This window comes from Ammospiza nelsoni, chromosome Z (assembly GCF_027579445.1).
Source record: "Ammospiza nelsoni isolate bAmmNel1 chromosome Z, bAmmNel1.pri, whole genome shotgun sequence".
NCBI lineage: Eukaryota > Metazoa > Chordata > Aves > Passeriformes > Passerellidae > Ammospiza > Ammospiza nelsoni.
Genome location: NC_080669.1, coordinates 76,111,227 through 76,132,963, shown reverse-complemented (window position 1 = coordinate 76,132,963; position 21,737 = coordinate 76,111,227). Strand labels below are relative to the sequence as shown.

Below are 21,737 nucleotides of genomic sequence, written 5' to 3'. Positions count from 1 at the left end.
AACCTATATTTTTTTACTTTATTGTTTCATAAAAGACTTAGCTGTAGGTTTAACTCTGTTCTTCAGCTGAAAAGTGAGTATTTGATACAGTACAGCTGAATTACTGCTTTGCTAGTCCTTTCTTTTCTCCTTGTTTTAAAACCTTACTCTGATTTTAAATTGCAAGAATAATTTATGTATTTTGATGAGTTTAAATTACTTAGCTGAAGCTCAAAGTGCACTTGCAGAACTTAAAAGTCTCAATAACATTGAAATTCAACACTGTAATAACATAGTGCCCAGATAAATATTCCTGAATGTGGTGTTATCAAGTGGTGGTCCCAATAACTTGTTTTCAACACGCCCTTAAGCCACCCTATCCTCAAAATATAAGGGGAAGTAAAGCGGAATGTCACATTATGCCCTGAAATTAAACAGCTCTAAGCTCTGTACATTTTAATTACAAATAGTCATGTTAAAAGTATTTTCCAAATAATTGCATGATTTATAGATGTAAGATAAATACATTTCTATATTTAGTGATGGTTTGCTTTGAAAGGGTTTCTGTGAGCTTTAGTTTAGTGGTGTGCTGTTGGAAATTTTAACATAGAGTTTTCAGAGACGAGAAGTCTCGCAAGTGCTGAAACCATTTTGAAAAAATACTGTACAACTAAGGACACAGATTTAGATAATGAATAATTTTTATGTGAAAAAGTTGTTGGTGGTTTTTTTTTGGGTTTTTTTTTGTTTTGTTTTTGGAATGGAATCAAAGTCCAAATCTTATTTGGAATTTTTTTTTGCAAACTTTATTTTGCTGTTAATGACAGATTTTACAGCTGATGCTGCCAAGACAGAGTAATCAAAACTATTAGTAAGATCTGAGACTTGCTGTAAATACTTTCCCATTAATTGGAAGGTCCTTTGAGGGGATTTATACCCATGTGTTAGGAAGAGGTTGTTGAATCTTTGCACATTTACAGGATTCATTTTGGATATGTTGGCATGCAAAAGACATGGCTTTCAGTAATTGATTCCCGAAATGTCTGTCTGTCCACTAGAAAGCTTTACTTTTCATATGCCTTTTTAGATACAGTTTCTACCTGTTCGTTGTGTATCTTTGGCATCCTGTCCATTACAGCTTTAGAGAGTTATGCTTTTTTTCACACCAGCTAGGTTTTATTCCTCTTTTTTCACCATGGAATAGTCACTTGTCTATTTGGATGATTTTTTTATGTATAGAATTCAATGTTTATATTGATATCTCCACAGCATTAAAAATATTCCAGTGAAATGTCAATATTTAATAGAAACAGTTTACAATGACTGTTCTTAAATTTGCTGAATATCACTACTACAGCTAAACAGCAGGGGAATCTTCCAATTTCCCCCAAGTATGTAACATGCCTCATGCTTTAAAGAGGGCAGTCTGGCTACATCTGGAAATTTCTTGTGTAAATACAAGATGAAGGATATCCAAATATACTATATTCCCCTTTCAAACTTAAGGTAAGTTTTCCATATCCATAATATTCCAGCCTTTCATTCCATATGTATATGTGCCAGATCTCTGTTCCAGAAACTGGAAATCACACACAGGCTTGCCAGCAGCAAATATTAACAGATTCATATATTACTCCTTTTTGTATACGTCTGGGTTAGCCTGTACATCACTATCTGTACCCTGAAGCCAGCCATAGTAAAGAATCTGACAATCATATGCTGAGATAAAATGTGCCCTGCTGTATTTCTAAGTGCATTTCTCTCTTATGTAATAAACAGTTTATAGTTAAGAACTATCTAAATGTTTGCACTATTTAATATAGTGATGAAAGGCAATTCTAAATCTCGAAGTCTGTTACGCCCCAAGGAAAATAGGTTAAAGGATTTCACTTTGGATTCATGTATGGTTAAGGAAAAAGGCTTATCCCACAAGGATTATATATCTCTCTTTGGCTTATTATTTGGAAAACTAAAAGTAGAATTACAGAAATAATTTCAAAATTACAATTTTAGAAGAGTAGGCATTACAGCAACATGATTGACTTTATTACTTTGTTGTAGTGCTATTAATATTTATATAACATGAATAATGTTACAGAAATATAAAGATGAAATAATAAAAAATAATGGAGAAAAATAAAAGAGCCTTCTTGATCTTGCTTTCTTGCTTAAGTGAAATTTTTCCTATTTTTGCAAAGGCAAAAAGTGGAAAATACAAATACTACACTCTGATCTAAAAAGAAATGAACTCCAGAGTGGTTTGGCTTATCAGAGAAATGGCTTTTAGATGCTGCAGTATATGCATTGCTCAAGCAAGCTGAACACTTCAGTGGTCTAGAGTCTGATAGGATTTGTAAATTATGAAAAGACTGTTGTGCTTGATGTGTATATTAGGAAGCTAGTTTTGCCTCCAAATGTATCTTGCTGTGCTTCGCAGTAGGTCACTATTTCTTGAAAGGAGATGAAAGCAATGAAAACTGCAGCTTTTTTGGTGCAGCTCTTGATCATTAAATTAATTTTATTAGAGTAGCCAAAGACGCCCACATTTTAAAATACTCAGCAAAAGGAAAGCTATTACAGTTTGAACAAGTGAATTAAAACCAAAAAAGGTGGGAAATAGCTTCTGAGCCATGGAACATACAGGTTTGCAGGAGATAAGTTGAGGCATAGCTTTTGTATGTAACATTACATTACATATATTTAACTGAGGAGGTTTGAAAAAGAACAACCTTTTCTCTACAGAAAGAGCAGTTGATTCATGGTTACATCCATTAAAAGGTGCAGTTCTGTGGGGATACAGTTTAAATAATTGGCCATAATACACTAGAGACTGTACTCAATTCCTAAAGAATGTATGTCTTGTTAAATTTAACTGAAAATATTTGAATGGCATTTCTAGAGAATTCATAATAAGATTGTAAGTCTAACAAGGTATTTTTGTGTTCATGATTATCAATGAGAATATAAATTGCACAGCTAAAACATATCTTGGCTGCAAGTACAGAACTAAACCAATCTAAGTATTTGTAATAATACCATTCTTTGTGTAAGACAGCTTCAGTGAACAGATTTCTTGCAACTCTAGGTATATATCTCATAATTAAAACCTGATTGAATATATGTGAGGCTTCCTTCATAAGTAAGCAAAACTTCTCCCAGGGTAAAACATTTTAAAATAAAGTGTTTTTTTTCCATGATTTTACTATTCCTAAAATTTGTTTTCAACAGATGTTAGTGCTAAACAATTAGCAGAGAGGGTGGTGAAATAGGTGGAGCATTGTCCAGCTGTGTTTTATTTAATGTATGACTGCAGTGATACTATACAGACTGAAATCAGATACCTCCATGAAACAGCTGCTTTCCTTAAACTGAGTTCTAAATTTCTCATGAGATAGAGAACTCGACTTGGAGTTGGATATAACTACCTATGTGTTTCACACATTATGTGTAAATACATATACAATGTGTCTAAGTATGTCCAGAGACTTATAATGACATTCCAGTTCAATAGACTTTCTGAATGTGTATAGCCATTTTAAGCAGTAATTTAAACAACTCATTATTAGATATTTCAATTTAGATTAAGCACTATATGGAATTAAAAAAAAAAATCCTGTATGGTTACTATTTCACTTTGCAATGTGTATACGTGTCACTTTGAGATTTAGGTTGTGGCTATTTTGTGCTCAAAGGAGTCACCCATAATCAGCGCTAAAAATTTTATTTTATATTTGGTGCATTTTTCTGCATCCTGGCTCAGTAGTCTGCTCTTTGTCCTCACCATCATGCAGTTCTGTGGTCTCACCTTGAGAGTCTGAGACCTGTAAACAAACTTCATCCTGCTGAGGCCATTTAAGCACACTGTGTGGACATTTACAGATGCTGTTTCACCAGGGCTCACAAGAGCAGGAGGAGGACAGGTAGTGCATCCCTGCCCTTGTGACAGGAGGACTGGCATATATTCAAGACTGGCATATTGAAGAGCCAGAATGATTTTTCAGAAACAGGGATGGACATCTATTGCAATCAGCAGAATGCATTGCATTGCAAACCGTTGGCTTGTTGCTTATCACAAATGTGAAAATGGCTGCTGGATTTCAATATTTGATCTGTTGAAGTTATGGGTAGGTGTTTGCAGAGGTGTAGGAATGTTTTCTGTATTCCAGACAGGTCAGTGTGGCTTCTTGGCTGTTGCATCAAGGTGGGAGGGCAGGGTAGGGCTGCAATAATATGTGGTGCTGTCTGTCTGCATGTGTAAAACAAACTTCAGTTTTGACTTCCTTCCTAACGAAAGGTGGCTATGTCAGAAAATGAATCCTTTCGTGTCAAGTTGGTAAGAGGTTTATACCAGCAAACAAAAACAAGGCAATGTGCAAACTGGATTATTATGTGTCTCCCACTCCCCCTTTTATTTTTAATAATTTTTTACCCAGGAATTTACTCTATGTCCTCATGTGTTGCAGAAAAAGGAGTGGTGAGATCTGTAATTGAAAGATTGTATTTAATTCATTGGTGAAATGAAGCTGTTAAAAAAGACAAAATGAGGCAAGAGTGGATCCCTAAAAGTAAAGAACCATTATCAAGGAAACAAAAAGGGAAAACACATTAAATAATGATACTGGCAGTGGGTAATTGGTTGGATTTATTACAGTGTGTTTTACAATATGTGACAAAGGAGATGATACATTGGGATGCATATAACAACATTTTTCATATGATGAATGGTTAAAGGAGGTAAGATCTTCCAGGTAATTGAGAAGATACAGTATCCACTTAAGAAAATCAGGAACAGCTTTCATCATGTTGAATTTGTATTGGCAGCTAAACATCCACTGAGTGATGTCAAGGTGAACTGAGGTGTTCAGGAGAGAGACAATGACTCCTTTTTTTGGAAGGCAGTTTAATGGCACGAAAATATTGGGAGTCATGGTTGTGAGTAAGGTGTGTGAAACTACAGTGTAGAGTGAGAAGTTCAATGACCAAGGGGATTGAGTAGCAGTCAGTAGCCAGAGAAACAGAAAGGTAATTATGTACCAGAGGGAATAGTGAAGAAGGGAACCAACATGTAGATGGTGTGCAGGAGTAAGGGTGGGGTAGCATCCCATGTTGGATTTGTCAGAAATAATCCTGAGACTCAGCATGGAATTTAAGTAGCATTCTCACATGGAATATAGTGGGATTGACGAGGAGTGAAGGTGGAGGAGAAGGCAGTACTGAATGAAAAGGCAAGAGAAAGAGGAACATGGAGCTATTTCGGGAAAACTGGGTAATGCAAATAAGATTTCAAGATACATGAATTGCTGCTTCTGAAATTTGTATCTCTCTGTGCTGTGAGGATGCCATTGCTGGTGGAGAAGAAATATGAAGTTGCTGGTCATAAGTGTGGAGTATTTGGCTGTAGTGAAACTAGGAGGCCAGAATGAGAGAATGAAAGGCACCTTTCTGTAGGATGGAAGAGAATTCTAGGGATGCTAGTGGTCAAAGAGAGTTGCAGCAGAAAGAGGTATTGCATCATGAAAGATGTAATAGAAAAAGAAGAGGAAAGAGGGGTTTGAAGCAAATAGAAAACATTAATGGTAGAGAAGGCTACTTGCTGAATGAAAAATTCTGTAAAAATTCTCAGTCCTCAGAGACAAATTTTCATAGAAGTACTGCAGCCTGTTTGAAGGACTCTTGGATATCAATTTGGACATTTTTATATTTCCATACCTTTTATAATTATCTCATTTATATTACATGAGACAGAAAGGCTTAATTGATTCAAAGATGTTAATTGCAAACAAAAAAAATTTCTTTCATACTTAAAATAGTAATTTTTTTAATGTCTGTTAAAAAAGAAAGCTAATTTTAAAAATGACCCATTTTTGAAATTTAATCAGAAATTGCACTGTAGAATAGCAAGCAACTTTTTCTCTAAAAGGTATTACAAGCTTTTTCACTCTATTTAGTGCTTAGGAACTTGATCACTGCTCTGAAAGCTGTCATGGAACACTCTGTTCTGTTAGTGCAAACCACTATAAACAATTTTTAAATTTTTTTCTGCTTCACCAGTTTTTTGCTTGCATGTGTGGGGGTTTTATTTGCTTGCTTATTTAGCTAGTCAAATATATGAAACTATTGTGAGAGAAAAGCGATATCAAAGAAAGAACTATGGAATTGAGATAAGAATATTGCATGAAAAGAAAATGAAATTTACTTGAGAATGCATAGTTTATCACTGACATGCATGAGGAAAAATATCACCCCTTCAACTGAGGCATAGTTCCATCTTCATTGTTCCATCTGAATTAATAAAACCAAATCCATAGTTTTAAAAATGATTTACTTTTAAATAATATACAGAGAGATAATGTGGCATGATGATTACAGTATGTTTTTATGAGAAAGAATGTAGAAGAAAGAATAGCTTGGTATGTTACAAGAAGTTTAGTGAAAATGCTTTCATTTCTTAGAGAAATACACCCATCCTCTTAGAATTTATGCATGCTAGCCACTGTTTCTAGCAAGCAAATAGATTTATTATAAAACCATCTTTGATAACTCACTGCAAATTACACCATTTTGGCTCAAGGATTACTGAACCAGAAATGTTCATTTAATGCAGATTTTTGTGTATTTTCAGTCATATTTCACGCTGTTTACACTGTTCCTCTGTTAAGAAGTGGTTTAAGCTTTGGGGACACTGAAAGAATATGAGAAATTTTATTGACTATTTGGGTATAAGCAGAGAATAAGTCTGTCATAGTTGCCTTTTGAAGACTACTTAGTAGCTTCTTTATAATTTTTTTCCTGTTTATGTTTTTGTTTATTGCCAGTAGACCAAAAGCTACTTTTAAATTGTATGAAACATCCAGGGTGGCATAGATGAGTTTGAAGAAATCTGTGGATTTTCAGTGGAGTTCTAATGTATCTTAACTGAATCTTTAATGAGATTTTTGCAGAATAACATTGATCACATTTGATTGTTTTCTGCAAGGCAAAGAAACCTTCAACAGCTAGGCAAGTCTAAGAATGATCAATTTGACTTCTAGAGAGGCAAAAGGAGGAGTGGACTTTTTTTTTTTTTTGGTTTACAAAACCCATATTTATGATAGTACAAAGGAGGAAAAATGTAAATTTGCTAGGATAAAATGAGATGGGATAGATAAGTTATGAAAAGGTACAGAAGAAAGTTCCTTTTACATCCTTGTGTGTTTTTCTCATGCAGTGTAAAAAATCCCCAAAGGAAGCCAACTGAATAGTTTCCAAAAGCTATATTTATTAGTAATATGTATCATTTTTGTGGCCAAGATAGGTTATTTTCTCAAATGCAAAGTTTGACCATGCAGCCAAATATTCAGCTAGAGTTTCATTTTCAAACCTTTAGGCAAGTATTTAGCAATGCTGTTAAGAAGCTATCTTTCTAAAATTGTTTCCTGAAATATTTCTTGATGAATAAACTTAAACAAGAAGAAATTGTTTCTGTGGTCAGCAATATTCTTAGAAGCTGGATGTTCTTCCTGGTGAATGAAGCATGGGCAGATAGGAAAGGCTTTCTCATCACTCTGCAGTGGATCAGAGACATCTCTGGGACAGGCTGGCCTGCCTGCTTCCTTGTTTTGCCTAAACCCTAAATGTATAGTCCAATGTGTCAGGTGGCTTTCCTCATTGCCTTCTGCATAAATATTTTAGATTTTTTAAAATAGAAATGAAGTTTTGGAATCAATTGCAATTGACAAAACACTAAATAATTTTTCACCTTGCCTGGCTACATCACTATATGACTTCTCTTCTTAGACTGCTCTTTTCCATAACTTCCAAGCATTTTCTGACTAAGTATTTCACACTTGTGTTTTTATTTTCATTCACAATTGCATAATATAATGCATGATGCATTGAAGATTCCATATTTTTTAAAAATAATTATACACCAATTTTTTTCTATGCCCAGTTATATAGGTTTTTCATTGCAATGTAGTTGCTCAAGAAAAACTACAGAATATTTGGGGGAAAAAAAAAAAGAGCGAAGTCTTTTATGGATTCAGTAATTGCAAATAACTAGGTAAGCTTCTCAGTGAAATACTTGTGAGAGATTATTGACGGGTGTTGAACCACTGCTGAATGTGAGAGATAAATCCTGAAGACTTGTCACCCAGATAAAAGGCCTTAGTTGCAGCAGATGAGAATATAATGGTTGTAGGGGACAGTTAAATACATTGTAAGTCAGATGTCCTGATTGTGGTAAGTAAAGTTAGGCTACTGTATTCATAACTGATTAATTAGGATTGAGAGAAAACAAGGAGTGTTTCAGGTCTGATAATTATACGTGTAGATGTCACTGAGTTACAAAGTCACAGAGAAGAGGAAATCATGTAAGAGTGTAATCATGTAAACATGAAAACCTCAGATTTCACAAGTTAATCTTGTTTTGCATCAGTGGGCTCATTATTGAAACAGCATCCATTTCTACACCACAGGAAGTGGTATTGAAGAGCCGTCACATAAGCTGAAAGCCCTGGGATCATGTTTACAGAGACTTAAGGAAAGCATCTGATACAGCCTGTTCAGGGAAAATACTGAGAAATTCTTGAATTCGGCTGATATATGTAGACCTGACAATTTTTAATTAATACACTAAACCCAGAAAGTACACTTAGATTTCTTTTGTGGATTATAATTGATAGCAAAGGAGATAGGCTCCCTTCAGTAGAGGTGGCTGAAGGGGGGATGGGGAAGTAGACATTTGGAGAGTGTAACTCCTGCCTTGGGAACCTGTCTGCCTTGTCAGCTGTGGTCACTGCTCTGAGATGTTCATTTCTGATGGGATTACTTTGAACAAAAACCCAGACAGCTTTGGTCAGTTGTGACTAAAAAGGAGATTTCTGGTTTGTTTGTTTGTTTGCATCTTGCAGCTTTGTAGCTGATACTTTTATCACCTTGAGCCTGGCCTATGATAATATGTTATCTTGGAAGGCATGTATGTTTGTTAAAAATTAAAACATTTGCAACTGAATGTTGTCAGTGTGAGCTATTTTATTTTGCTGTAAGTATCTTAGGTGAAAAGACTAATTTAAAACTCAAGTAGATGGCCTGGGACTTGCTTGTCAGGCATCTCTGCTGAGCTGTCCTGCCCTTCTGCCTCCTGTTTGAAATCAGCATAAATCTTGATTGTGGTTTTATGGTTGACTGTGTTCACACTAATAAAAAAGTAATATTTTGCTATACGTCTGTAAAACAGAGAAGGATTGATATAGCCATCTTTGTAGGTCTCACTTTCCCCAAGGCCTGCCTTGATTTACTGCCTTTGCTTAAAAAAAAATCTAGAAGATGTTAGGAATAAGAAGGAAGAAGAATGTCTTGGCTGGGACATTCAATATTTTGTTAAAAGAAAAAGGGGGGGCAGAATGTGAGAAGCATTGTAATCTTGGGAAAGTGTCGGCTTACTGTGAAATATTGTATCCCAGATACAATGTGGGAAATTCAAAAATTCCATCAGTTAGACATACTGTTATTTTTCTCATAGATGTGGCTTGGATTTCTGAGGTGAACAAAATTGGGTAGGTCTGTCTTTTTCCTGGAACAAGTTTTATAGAGTGTTTTGGAGCAGGAGAGCAGTTGTGAGATGCAGAGCTGCAGCCATGTGGCTCTGTTGTAGGTCATCTTTTGTGGTAAACCATTCATGTGGCCACTGTCATCTTCACTTCCTGTATGGGTCCTCTTAAGTCCGTCCATACAGATTTTTGTACAAGGGATACTCATAACTGAGGTTCCTCCAGTCATGTACCTCTGCCTCCAATCCCACCTTTTCTCAGTTCCTTCTCTGGTTTCCTTTTGTCTTCTGGCTCTTATTTGCTCTGAGGACTGTGGCAATCTTGCAAACCCCCTGACATTTATCTGTTATTTTTTGGTTTTTTGATACATGCAACTGTGTCCTTTCTCACATGTGCTTCATGTTTTATGCCTGTCATCTCATTTTGCACACAAGTACAGTCAGCTGTAATTGCTTAACAAAAATATACGTGCTAATACAAAGCTAGGAGGAAAGTGCTTACATTGGTGGAGTTACATATTAGAAAGCCTTTAAATAAGTTGCAGAAGCTAGTGGTTTACTGCAGAATTTGCTGAAGTAACTAAACCTTTTAAAAATGTTAAGGACTGATGAACTTGTCAAATTTTGCATGGCACATGACTTGTTACTTCATTATAGCAGGCACCTCTGCAACAAAAGGAGAAGGGTAAGAGGGAGATATGTAGATACACTTTGCCCTAATTATCTTGACATCTTTATCTTATGTTTCAGTGCTCTTCCTTTCCCTTCTTGAATCAAATTTTGTAATTGCGTACATTGGTTCTGTTGTTTCATGTCTTACCAGCTAGAAACATTCTGATAACAATTTTTTTGCTAATGATTTGTTAGCAAGATTAGACATCTGTTAAAAATACTAAGAGGTCAGAGGCCAGAAACATTATTTTCTTTGAAAACCGCAATGAATGTTTGCCAGTATGTGTAAAAACTTCTTTTCAACCTTCAATCATTTTAGAATATTTGATTTACTGCTACAATTCAGGGTTATATTCATTTGCAGAATAATATATGGAGGGCAAGCTTGCAGAGCTCAAAGTTAGGAAAACAATCTTTTACTGGTAAACTGAGCAAATTTGTTTTTAAAGACATAGAATTGCTGATGCAATCTCACTATCTCTTTCAGTCAAGCCTTGTTTTACATGAAATCCTAAAGTATCGAAGCTGGATAGAGTTGGGCAAAATTTGGTTTTTTGGTTTAATTTTTGTCATTAAGGGACAAATGATACCAGTTTTGTACATCTATATGTCTTCTATATGTTATGTTGCTGTTTTCCTTTCTCTACATGACAGTTGAAAAAGGGGCAAAAACTGGTCAGAGTGTAAGTACTTAATGGAGAAGGCTCTATAGTGCATGGTGTAGAGTAAAAAAGTAATTTCATTTGGAAAAGGCCCTGAAGAGCATCGAGTCCCACTATTTACAAGTTTATATACAACCTTAACTCTGCTGAGGCCACCTCTAAACCATGTCCCCTAGTGCCATATTGGCATGTCTTTTAAATACATCCAGGCATGGTGACTCAACCACTTCTCTAGGAAGCCTGTTCCAATACTTGACCATTCTTTCAGTGTGAAATTTTCCCTAATATACAATCTAAACCTCTCCTGGCACAACTTGGGGCCAATTTAAGATGATAAGATGATTCCTGAAGGACACGGTTTAAATTTTATTGATGGATTCACATACAAATGCTAAATAAAGTCAGTGTGTTTGACCATAGGAAAATAACACAAATTCTGACTGTTATGTGATTTGCTATCTATCTATAGGCAAGAGGAAAGAATTTCAGATTGAGGATGAAATGAAAGGAAAAAACCCTACACCTTTACAATAAGTTGGGCAGCAGAGTGAAAAAAATGGTATTGTAATATTTGTATATCAGTGTGACATTGCCTGGAAGAATGGGAATGTTATGCCCAAGTGAAGTTTTTTCAATTTGTTTGAATTAGCTTAAGATCGTAATGTAATCTTTCTGTCATTTTTTAAAGTGTGAATATTAACCATTTATGATGTTTTTGAAAGTGTCCATAGTATTTCTTACACAAAAAATACATAGTTTTAATTGCTTGTTAATGTTTAATAAATACTACAGAAAACTTATTTCCTGATTACCAAATTTACATTTTATTCTTTACACATTTCCACATACTTGGAAAATTTTATGCTATTGGATGCACAAAATATGTTTTTCACATTAATAAACACTCCCATTAAAGACAAACAGTTGTAAACCGCAGTCTGTTCATAGACTTCAAGGTATGCATAATTGGCTGGAAGTGACAGTAATTTCAAAACAATTACTATGGCTAAGTGTAGGCCATTGCATTCTGTGTTCAAATACTGTAAGAAGCATGTTGTTGGTATTTGGATTCCCCCTTTGTTTGTTGAAGAGTAATTTGTGGAGGGAATGCCTCACTTGACTCCTATTAATGACTGACCAAATCTGCGCATCAAAATAAGCTTGCAATAATTATTAACATCATCACACAAAGATTCTTTAGCTTTTGAACCAAATTTAGAACAACTATTCTTAAGAATAAACAACATTAATTACTTCACTAGTTTGTGGCTCTTACAAAATAACCCATTAAAAGAGTCTTAGTAAAGTACATAGTTAAAAATTTGAAGATAAATTTACTGAGGATTCCTTTGCAAGGCTAAATCAGTCTGTGTGATTTCATTTTGTGATCACATTCTCCTTTTGTGATCATATTCTCTTTTTTATTCTGTAGAAATGCATCTATTTTAATGCATGGTTTGGGTAAAAATTACTGAGCAGCTGCTCATTGTTTCGTCCTCCTACTGTTCAGGGTGGGATTCTAGGTCTGGTTTTGCTGCGTGTTGTTCAGCCTCTCATCTGAAAAGATATGCTTATATGCGTGAATTTTGTTTTGCTCATCACAACCATAAATTCAAGGACTTCAAGGTCACTAATTTGCCATTTTCTTCTCTGTGTTTTAGTCCTCATTTTACAGAGGGGAAGATTAGATACAGTCATACTGGAAACCCTGAACTCTTGAATGCCTAATTTTACAACTATGTGAATTAGTTTTCTTTTACAAAAAGAGGCAAATGAGAAGCATAATTACCTAGGTATTAAAAAAGGAATCAACCCGTCTCAATTTTTTTTTTTCTCTGTTTCTATCTTTTCCCTTTTTCCCTTCCTGTGTTTCCACTTCCTGTCTTGGAATCTTAGCTGAGAGTCTTGTTTTAGGTTGGCAAGTGGGAAAACTTGATTTGTCAAGACCATTTGAATTTAATTTGAGGTTCCTTCCCTATTTATAGAATTTTTAGGTATTTTACTAAATAATGACTTAATAATAAAAAGTGATCTCCATACAGGAACAAAATGTGAACTTGAAGGTAATTTCAACCTTTCTTTAATCGGAATAATTAAAATAAAATATACATCGTTCCCATACTTGAATTTTACAGTACCTAAATGGAACACAAACCTCACAATAGAACTTTGTTCTATTGTGTAAGCCATGAATTCTGACAGGGATTAAATTTGGCAAAAGTAAATTTTTTTAGTCCTTTTCAGTCCTTTCCAAAGTATGTACTCTGTATTTTGGTAGTTTGAGAAACTAAAGGCCTGCTTAGGGGAGTGTTGAGAACTGTCTTGGAATGTATTTTTATCTTAACCAGGCATAACTACCTTTGTTCAGTGCTAGTGGGAGTTTTCCAAGAGCTTTGATGCTATGTAATTCTGTACTATATATTTAAACGTATGAAAAATTCAAATCTTGCATTCAAGCTGTTGTTATGAAAGCATATTTTAAAACTAAAATAACATTTTAAAAAGTCTGTTGAAATACTTAGCTACTATACCTCCTAAAAATGTAGGGGTTTCTGTTTAGAATAATGGATAGCAGCAGAGCACAGAAAATGCTTCCAAGGAATGTTCGTCCCATTTGTTTAATTTGTTATTTGATTCGTAACTATAATTGATTTTGTAATGTTTTGTTTGTTTGGCGAACAGGTACATACAAAGTTCCACTGCAGACAAGCCCATGCTTCAGGCACTGACACTTCCTGTTTGACATTTTCCTATGATGGTACTGTCCTTGCCAGCAGAGGAGGTAGGTGCTTGAAAGAGCCCTGTGACTTGTTGAATGTAACACGTTTTCATTGAAATGAAATGGTTCATTGAACGAACCACATAGATCACGTTAATTGTTTGATGTAGATGTTTGTGGTGGAGGTAAGGTAGTGAAATCAGATACTAGTGATTCAAATATGAAGTATTTCACAGTTTACTACTTTTATTTGATACACCATGCAATACTGTGTTCCTGAAAGAGAATTTTACTGCAGTTAAGAAATATTTTAAGACAACTTTGCTGGTTGTATTACACAGTTCCTGATCTGTGTTCTCATCTAGCAGTAATAATACACTGAAAGGAAATCATTAGCTTAATTAAAAATAAAAAAGTCCAGTTTTGTTGCTTAGTTCTTCTGTGGAAGATAAGCGCCTCTCAATAACACTATCTCTTCTCTGTACGTATTAATTCCTCATACACCTTTCTTAAGCAACATCTTTTGCGGTCCTAATTGAAATTTGTATCTAATCTATTTTAAAAACATGAAAAGTTGATGACTGGAATTGACTTTTCAAAATATACTTCAATGGCAAAAGAATTTGGAATGTTCACAGGACTGGGAGAACAGGATTGTGTAGACTTCACATAAAACTTTTATAAATGAGTCTTAGATAGTAGAAGAAGACTTGAGAAGGCAGAGATGTGTTTGAGGACTCATTAACTTCATTACTGGAAGAGGATGGTGTCTGTTGAAGACAGCTTTTCCTGCAGAAATTTGTCTGCCCAGTACTTTGCAGGCAGGTGCAAGCATACAAGCCAAGCTGTCTGGATGGAAAACAGCTGTAACCAGAAGCTCTGTGTATGCATTAGCATTGCCCCAAGGCCAAATAAACAGGCCTGGGGAGAGGCAGTATACATTAAGGCAGGCTAACACTGTGCCTAACATATGTTTAGAACATCTGGTCACTTTGGTGCATAGACAGAATGAGATTACATACACAAAATACCAGAATGTAGGTGTTCATAGATGAAAAAAGCTCTGAAGCAGTGGATGTGTTTCCTAGCCAAGTAGCTTGCATTTTCTTTGCATCCTCCCGGTGCCCCTGTCCCCGAAGGGGGTAGAGTGTCTGACCCGGTGTGTGTCTGTACAGTGAAATGCAGCTGATACTGGGTGCAGCCTCACTGATTCTTTGTATGTCTTGCCACATTTCAAAGATTCCAAATGTTGTTTCCCAGAACACATCTTTCAGAGTAAGGACTTTGTAGTCTTATCCTGGAAGGCCCTAGGCATATGGACACTAATGGCACTTGTGTTGTTTTGTAACTGCTGTTCAGGGTCCTGAGTTGAACTACTGTTCAGAGTTGTGCTGCCACTCTGCCCATCATGAATGGGTTGTAAGTGGTGAGGTAAAAGCTCTCAAGCTTTTTTGTCCTTACTGAACCAGACTTTTATCATGTGTGGACCTTCTCCTGCTTAGAAAATATGTGAACTGTGTGTCTTTCCATTCTGCACTAAGTAAAACTCTGTGTCTGTCTGCCAGTGGTGATTGCCCCCAAAAAATTCACACAAACATATTTCAGGAAATTTAGGGATAAACCTTGGCGTGCTTTTAAATAAAACAGCAAACAAAGCTATTACTTAGTGAGGGGTATTCACTACTGCTGTCTTGAAACCTCCATTTATGCAAATTCTCTTCTGTTTCACATTTATGAATGTAGACCACATAAATGACCTTTTCCTGTTTTTATTGCCTGTTTTTTACTTGCCTGCTCTTCCTCATCTGTCTCCAGTTTTTGTCTCGTGTTAAACAGACTTTCATTTACTCAGGTTTTATCTTCCACACACTGCACTAAGCTGTATAAAATGTTGATTGATTGTTTGCAGAATGTAAGACTGCACAGAACTTTGGCCACTCAATGTGGATAAAAGTGCTACCTTTGTCTAGTGTATTAAGAAAAAAAAGAGCTCTGTGTGCACTATGCTAGAAAGTAAGGAGGATTCATACCTTATTTTGACTTGTTTGGTTAGTGCTTTAATATGAGTATTGCTTTGGATCTGTACCAACAAAAGCAGATGTGGATCCAGCATTTGTAGATTAACACACCTGCCAAGTGCTGAGGATCAAAGAGGGGATAGTTGTTTGGGGCATGGGAACTTTCATTGAAAGCCTGATGGACTTTCCTGCATCTGATGTAGATCTGTGTTGGATATGAGAAGATGTGGCATGGCTCAGCTGCAGGCACAAGGGAAAATAAAAACCTAAGGGGCTGCTTATGAAAGTTTCCAGTGCTATTCTTGTTGGATATTAGGTAGTAACTTGACAGAAACTTAAGAAAGTGATATTTCTGCATGCTTGAAGCAACGAAGGGTAGTATTTGTGGAACATTTTCTTTGTTTAGCAGGGGAGAGATAAGAATTAGGATTGGACTTGAGGTCTTACTGTAAAAATTTTTAAAATCTTTTTTTGACTCTTGATATTTTTTGTTGGTCTTTTTTTCTTTTTAAATTTTACTTGTATTTCTTTCTTCATTTCGAAATTGGTTTAAAACATAGAAATATGTATACTCAAGGGTTATGCAGCAGCATGTATAGAGACTATTTTGTGTAGTGTAAGAACATATTGCTCTTCACAATAAATCCAAACATTGGCATTTCAAAAACCAGATGGGTTTTTAGAAGCTTAGAAGCTGAACATTGGTGTTTATTCTAACCGTGGCAGAAATACATTTACTAGTTTTAATAGGCATATTCAGGTAAGTGCAACACTTGGAGCTGAAATGCATTATGAAAGTCTTCTGGTATCCTTCTTGCTATATGTTTGTCTGTACATTCCATATGATTAGAGAGGATGATGCACTTATTTGATCAGGCTGGTATGGATGCAGGTGATGCTGAGAAGTGTTCCAAATGTAGGTATAGATTCCTCGATTTGTGACTTCCTTCACAGGATCTTTGGCTTTGGTGCTAATCTTTGATGCCTCCAAAGGTTGCTCTGTAGTTGATGCAGCTTCTCCTGTAGAACCAGTACAGAATGCAGAAGGTTGTACCTTGTTCTGTGTCTCTCACAGATGTAGTATAAGCCTTCACAGAAAGGCTCAGAGTTGATAAACATATTCTGGTAAGCTTGTTATGCTATGTGTTCCCAAAGCTGTAACTTTTTAGAATTCCCATTTCCTATGTTTCTTTGCCTCATTGATCTCTGTGAACAATTTCTGTCATCGAGCTTTGCTTTCAGCAGAGGACTCCCTCTTTTTAAACAGAGTGCTGCTGACTATAGGCTTTGTGAATTCCTGGCAGCACTTTTGCTTCTTTTGGGCCTATGTGCATTCATGTGCTTGTCTTCCTGGTCAGTATCTTCTGAAAAGAAAAAAATCAGATAAAATCTTTATAGTATTAGTGCTTCAGCCTTATTTTGACTAAAGAGCATTTGGAAAATTCCTATCTTTGCTCACCAAAGACAGTTTTTCTAGGACCTAATTTACCTCTTGATAAATCCATGCTCAATACCTTTGGCGTTACAGTGTCTTGATCTGATTGTGTCAGTCTTGAGCCTGTTTATTGGTATCCTTATTAAAATGGTGAAAAATAGTGTTTGAAATGCTACTAAAAATGCAATAAAAGCTTTAAATAAGCCTGCCAGGCTTTGGAGAAGTCTGCCATCAAGAAAAAATACTGAATTATCTGAGTAGACTATTTTGAATATTCATACTGAATTGCACACCTTCTGTTTATATGCTTTTGTTTAAGCATAACTATTTTTGTTCATGTATAAAGTAATTAAAAACAGATCACAACTGCTGCAGTTCTGTTAAATCTGCCTCCTAAGCATTGATAGAAGGATCCTACTGGGAAAAATCCTTGGTGCTGAGGAACGGCAATATTCTGTGATCTTGGTGACAGTGATTTCAACTTGAAATGCAAATTAGATTTAGGAACCAATTTGCATTTGCACACTGGGAGTTTTAATTAGGAAAACTGAATTGGAGCAAATTGTTAATGATGGTAAAGTTTCACAGCATTAGCAAGTCAAGTCATTCTACTAGCATTTTCCCCTCTCCAAATACTTACTTTTCTATTTCTAAACTATTTCAATTTAAGACAATGTTGACTTGAAATCAACCCTAAATTTGAGTCCTACTAGAGTCTTCTAAATAAATTTTTTTAACTATCCTATTACATTTTCCTGCTAGCAAAGGAGCTATAGCTACATCTGACTGCATTTCTCCTGCTAAAACCTGGCAGCACTACAGCTTGAAGATCATGTCAAGGCTCATTTCACTAGGAACAGAACAGCCTTGGCTGCTAGCCGTAGATCTGTCCCTATCCAGGAGATTTGCAAAGTGGCCAAATGCTGTCCTTTGCATACATTTATAAAGTGCTGGTGCTTTAGATGTAACATCTCGATGATAAGGGTTTGTTTTGTTTGGGTTTTTATTTTTTTTGGGGGGTGGGGGTGGGAGGGAAAAGGGACAGCTCATTTTACGAGACTAAATGCTTTGAAGTACTTGGGATGGAGTCTACTGGGAAACAATAAGAAAACACATATTCCCAAAACAGGGACTCAACATTTTTCTTTCTTGTCGTTTTTTAGCTTCCCAATGAACAGAAATATACTCTACTCTAGACATCATTTATTTAAGTTGTCCACTTCTTAAAAATATTTTGTAGTAAGCAGTTATCCTAGATTTTAATATAAACATGCATGATGTACGAGGCCACACATTACTGCTTTCCCTGTAAAGGGCACTGCTGGCCTTGATTTCTTTTGTTACTTCTTTTAAAAACATTTTATTTCCAAGGCCTCCTTTGAGCTCTTGAGCTCAAAGGCTATGAATCCACAAAATATTTGTAGATAACCAAATTACTTCTCGGCAAGATTTGTACTTTGGAAGGAAGCAGATCTTGCCTCCTAGGTCAGAAGGATTTTGTAACTTTTTGTGTGGATATTTTCAAAGGGAATTGTTGCTTAAATGTCCTTCTTTTTACCCTTGAAAGTGCTGAGGCACTGCTGTCAAATGCTAGGACGTGTCTAGGTGCTTGAGTGAGGTACTTCAAAGCTCAAATTCTGTAGCTCATCTCATGCTGGAAATATGTGTTCCAGAAGGACAGTCAGAGAGGAGATGTAGATGTCTCTGAGAATAGCTAATTAATCTCTTTTTTTTTTCCCCTGTTCTCATTTTGTTAATATGTCATAACTTTTCAAAAAGGGATAAACAACCTGACTTTTACTGGCCTACAGTCACATCATGTTTATCAAACACAGATGAAAATTGCTACAAATCTCTTTTTGTAACCTTGATTTTGGCTTTTATAGCTAAAGGTAGTGTGGTAAAAATGTTTCATTAGAGTATGTGTGGTTTCACTTGCTTCCCTTCACCCCCTTCCCTAAGGATTTCTGACTGATTTGAGGGCCTCTTCTCCATACAACAAACTGAGATAGCAGTTTGTTGCCTGCTAAAGAAGGGGGAAGACTTTCATGTGCTTTTCGTGTTCTTCTTGATTGCATTTTCAGGACAGGTAAAAACCACACATATAAAACTTGTTTAGTTTTTGATGTAGACCATTCATGGCAACATTTTTAATTTCTTTAGATATCTTGAAATTTGGTCCTAGAAGCAAAACATCAATGCTCACAAACAAAGAATAAATTAGTGATTGAGGAATCTGATTCCACTGTGATAGGAGGGACTACCACAATAGAATTGAGCCATTGAGGAGAAGTTTCTGGTATACTGGAGTGCTGCATATTGAGCTTCTCAACCTTGCACTGTCATAGTCACTTACCAAGGAAAAACTTACAAATTGTTCCCATTTTGGATGCTTCTATTATGTAATTTTGTTCTCCTTCTCTCTGAATTAGAGAGTGAAATTTTCTGATGTGTGTAAGTTCTTGACTTGAATTCTTTATTGCTAACCTTTGTCTCTTCTGTTTCATAGGAGATGATACTTTAAAGCTATGGGATATTAGACAATTTAAAAAACCTCTTAATTCAGCAGATGGACTGCCCAGCTTTTTTCCAATGTAAGTATTCTAATTTATTCTAATAAAGTATTCTAATTTATTAATTAGCAGAAATAGCAGTATTTTTGCTGAATGGAAGAGTTCTGCTGGAGTTCCTATCCTCAGTTGTCACTAGGTCCACAGTTGTGTAGAGAGGACTGTACAAGGAGAACTGTGAAGTGACAATTCTCATCTATTTTAGGGATTCACGTTGCTTTAAAAGATCTTACTTTTGTGATATTTCAGTCTCATATGTCTTAAGTCTAATTAGATTAGTAACATTTCAGGAGGAGGCCCTTATGTGTGTAATGAGATATAGATGTAAATCTTATTCTTATTTAGTCTGTAATTAATAAAAAAAGAGCTGAATGAAAAACTAGACATAACACGAAGGTACATGATAGGAATTCAGGTTACAGTGTCAGGAGTGCTGATTTTGTTTTGCTGTATAGTGCTAAGTATTGTTTTCAATATTTTTATTGGTCTGATCTGCATTTCTATTGCTGTAATGCAGCCAAATCCCCTAAGGACAGTTTGTAATTTTGAAATAGGATCTTAGAAAGACAAGTCATGGACAGCTCAATCTTAACTGCAGTTTGTAATACAGAGGAAAAATAAACAGAAAAATATTTTTGGCCAATGTATAAACACACCACCTTGCATCGCTGAAGAATGTATCATCAGCAAAACCAGATTTCATGATGAGCACATTTTTTAACTTAAGATGACAGCCAGATTTTAAAGTACTTTTTTTTGTTGTTTGTTTCTTGTACTGAAAAGCTTGCAAGACTTTTGAGTGGAGGAGAATTTTGCTGGGAGGAGGATTTTTATTGAATCTACCAGTTTTGCACATCTTGTGCACAACTGTAGTAACAATTGTAACAGATAACTCTTAATTGCTAACTACAGCAATAAGTGACAGCTCACAAAATACTTTTCAAGCTTTGTCTGGAAAGGACTAAAAAGTAGAAAAAATTGTTTTAAGGAGTGCAATTTATATCTAAGTTCTTGATATGTTAATTATTTATCTGCCCTGTAAGATTCTTTGTTTTCTTCAACAGGACAGATTGTTGTTTCAGTCCAGATGATAAGATCCTTGTCACAGGCACTTCTGTCAAGAAGGGTGGTGGCAGTGGGAAGCTGTTTTTCTTTTATCGTGAGACCTTCCAGAAACTGTATGAGATAGAAGTTACAGATGCGGTATGTATTTTAGTTTAATCATCGCTTCAAAACATGAATGAAATCATAGTCATATGCTACTTTTTCCTTATACAGGTCATTACCTACTAACACTATTCTGATTTTCCTATTCCATGATTAAGAGATAGGGCTAGAGTAATCTGAATAATTGTTTCAAAAATAAAAAAGAAATCCTAGGACAAGGTGTTTAGGCAGTAGAGCTTCCCTGCTCTGGTGTTAGCATTGCATTTCTCAAGGATTTCTGTGAACCCTTCTAGATCTCTGAAGTGAGACACAAATCCTAAAATACGTAGATGTTTATTTGTTTACTTCACTAGTTATCATGATGAAATGGCTTATTGTGACAAAACTAGTTTTTGTTCATGAGACCAGATTAGTGGTTACTTTAGAATATGTCTCTAGCTTGTCTAAATGCAACAATTTTCTACAAAAAGAAGGCATTATTAAGAAACCCATCAAAAACACCATTTTCACCAGTTACTACAAAAACCTACAGCTGTGAACCTGTTATACAGAAGAGTCTGTTCATGGCTTCAACTGGCTACCTATTCCCTTGTGCAGAAGGGAAAAGCTCAATACCATAGGTGAAAAAGTCCTTTTACTCTTGTGATGTACAAGTAAACTTATGGATGATAACAAACACCCATAAGGTGTGTTATTTCACCCATTGGAGTGGGTGAAATTACAACAGAATTGCCACTAATAAGTATGTCAATGTATGCTTATGTCCCTTTAGTTGTTGGAGTATTTCAGGTTATTGATTTTGTCACTTTGTTTCAAAATACCATTTTCTCCTTCTGCATATTTTTTAAGCAAACAGCAGGTTTTCCTAGCAGAGCAGACCAAACCTCCTTCTGCTGGATGTTGTTTTCACACCACCAGCTTTGTATTATCTTGTCTTTTTGAATCCTGCTTTCTCCATTAGTCCATCCCAAGGCAAAATGGGATCT

At 35.6% G+C, this 21,737-nt stretch overlaps 1 protein-coding gene across 1 annotated transcript in view; it reads left to right on the top strand.

The window, feature by feature from the left end:
* The window catches only part of WDR70 (WD repeat domain 70), a 123,143-nt gene that overhangs the window by 74,760 nt on the left and 26,646 nt on the right, over positions 1-21,737 (top strand). The window contains exons 11-13 of the mRNA XM_059492991.1: positions 13,525-13,624; positions 19,524-19,608; positions 20,649-20,787. Coding sequence (XP_059348974.1) covers positions 13,525-13,624; positions 19,524-19,608; positions 20,649-20,787 — 324 coding nt within the window. The remainder of the gene's footprint in view (positions 1-13,524; positions 13,625-19,523; positions 19,609-20,648; positions 20,788-21,737) is intronic.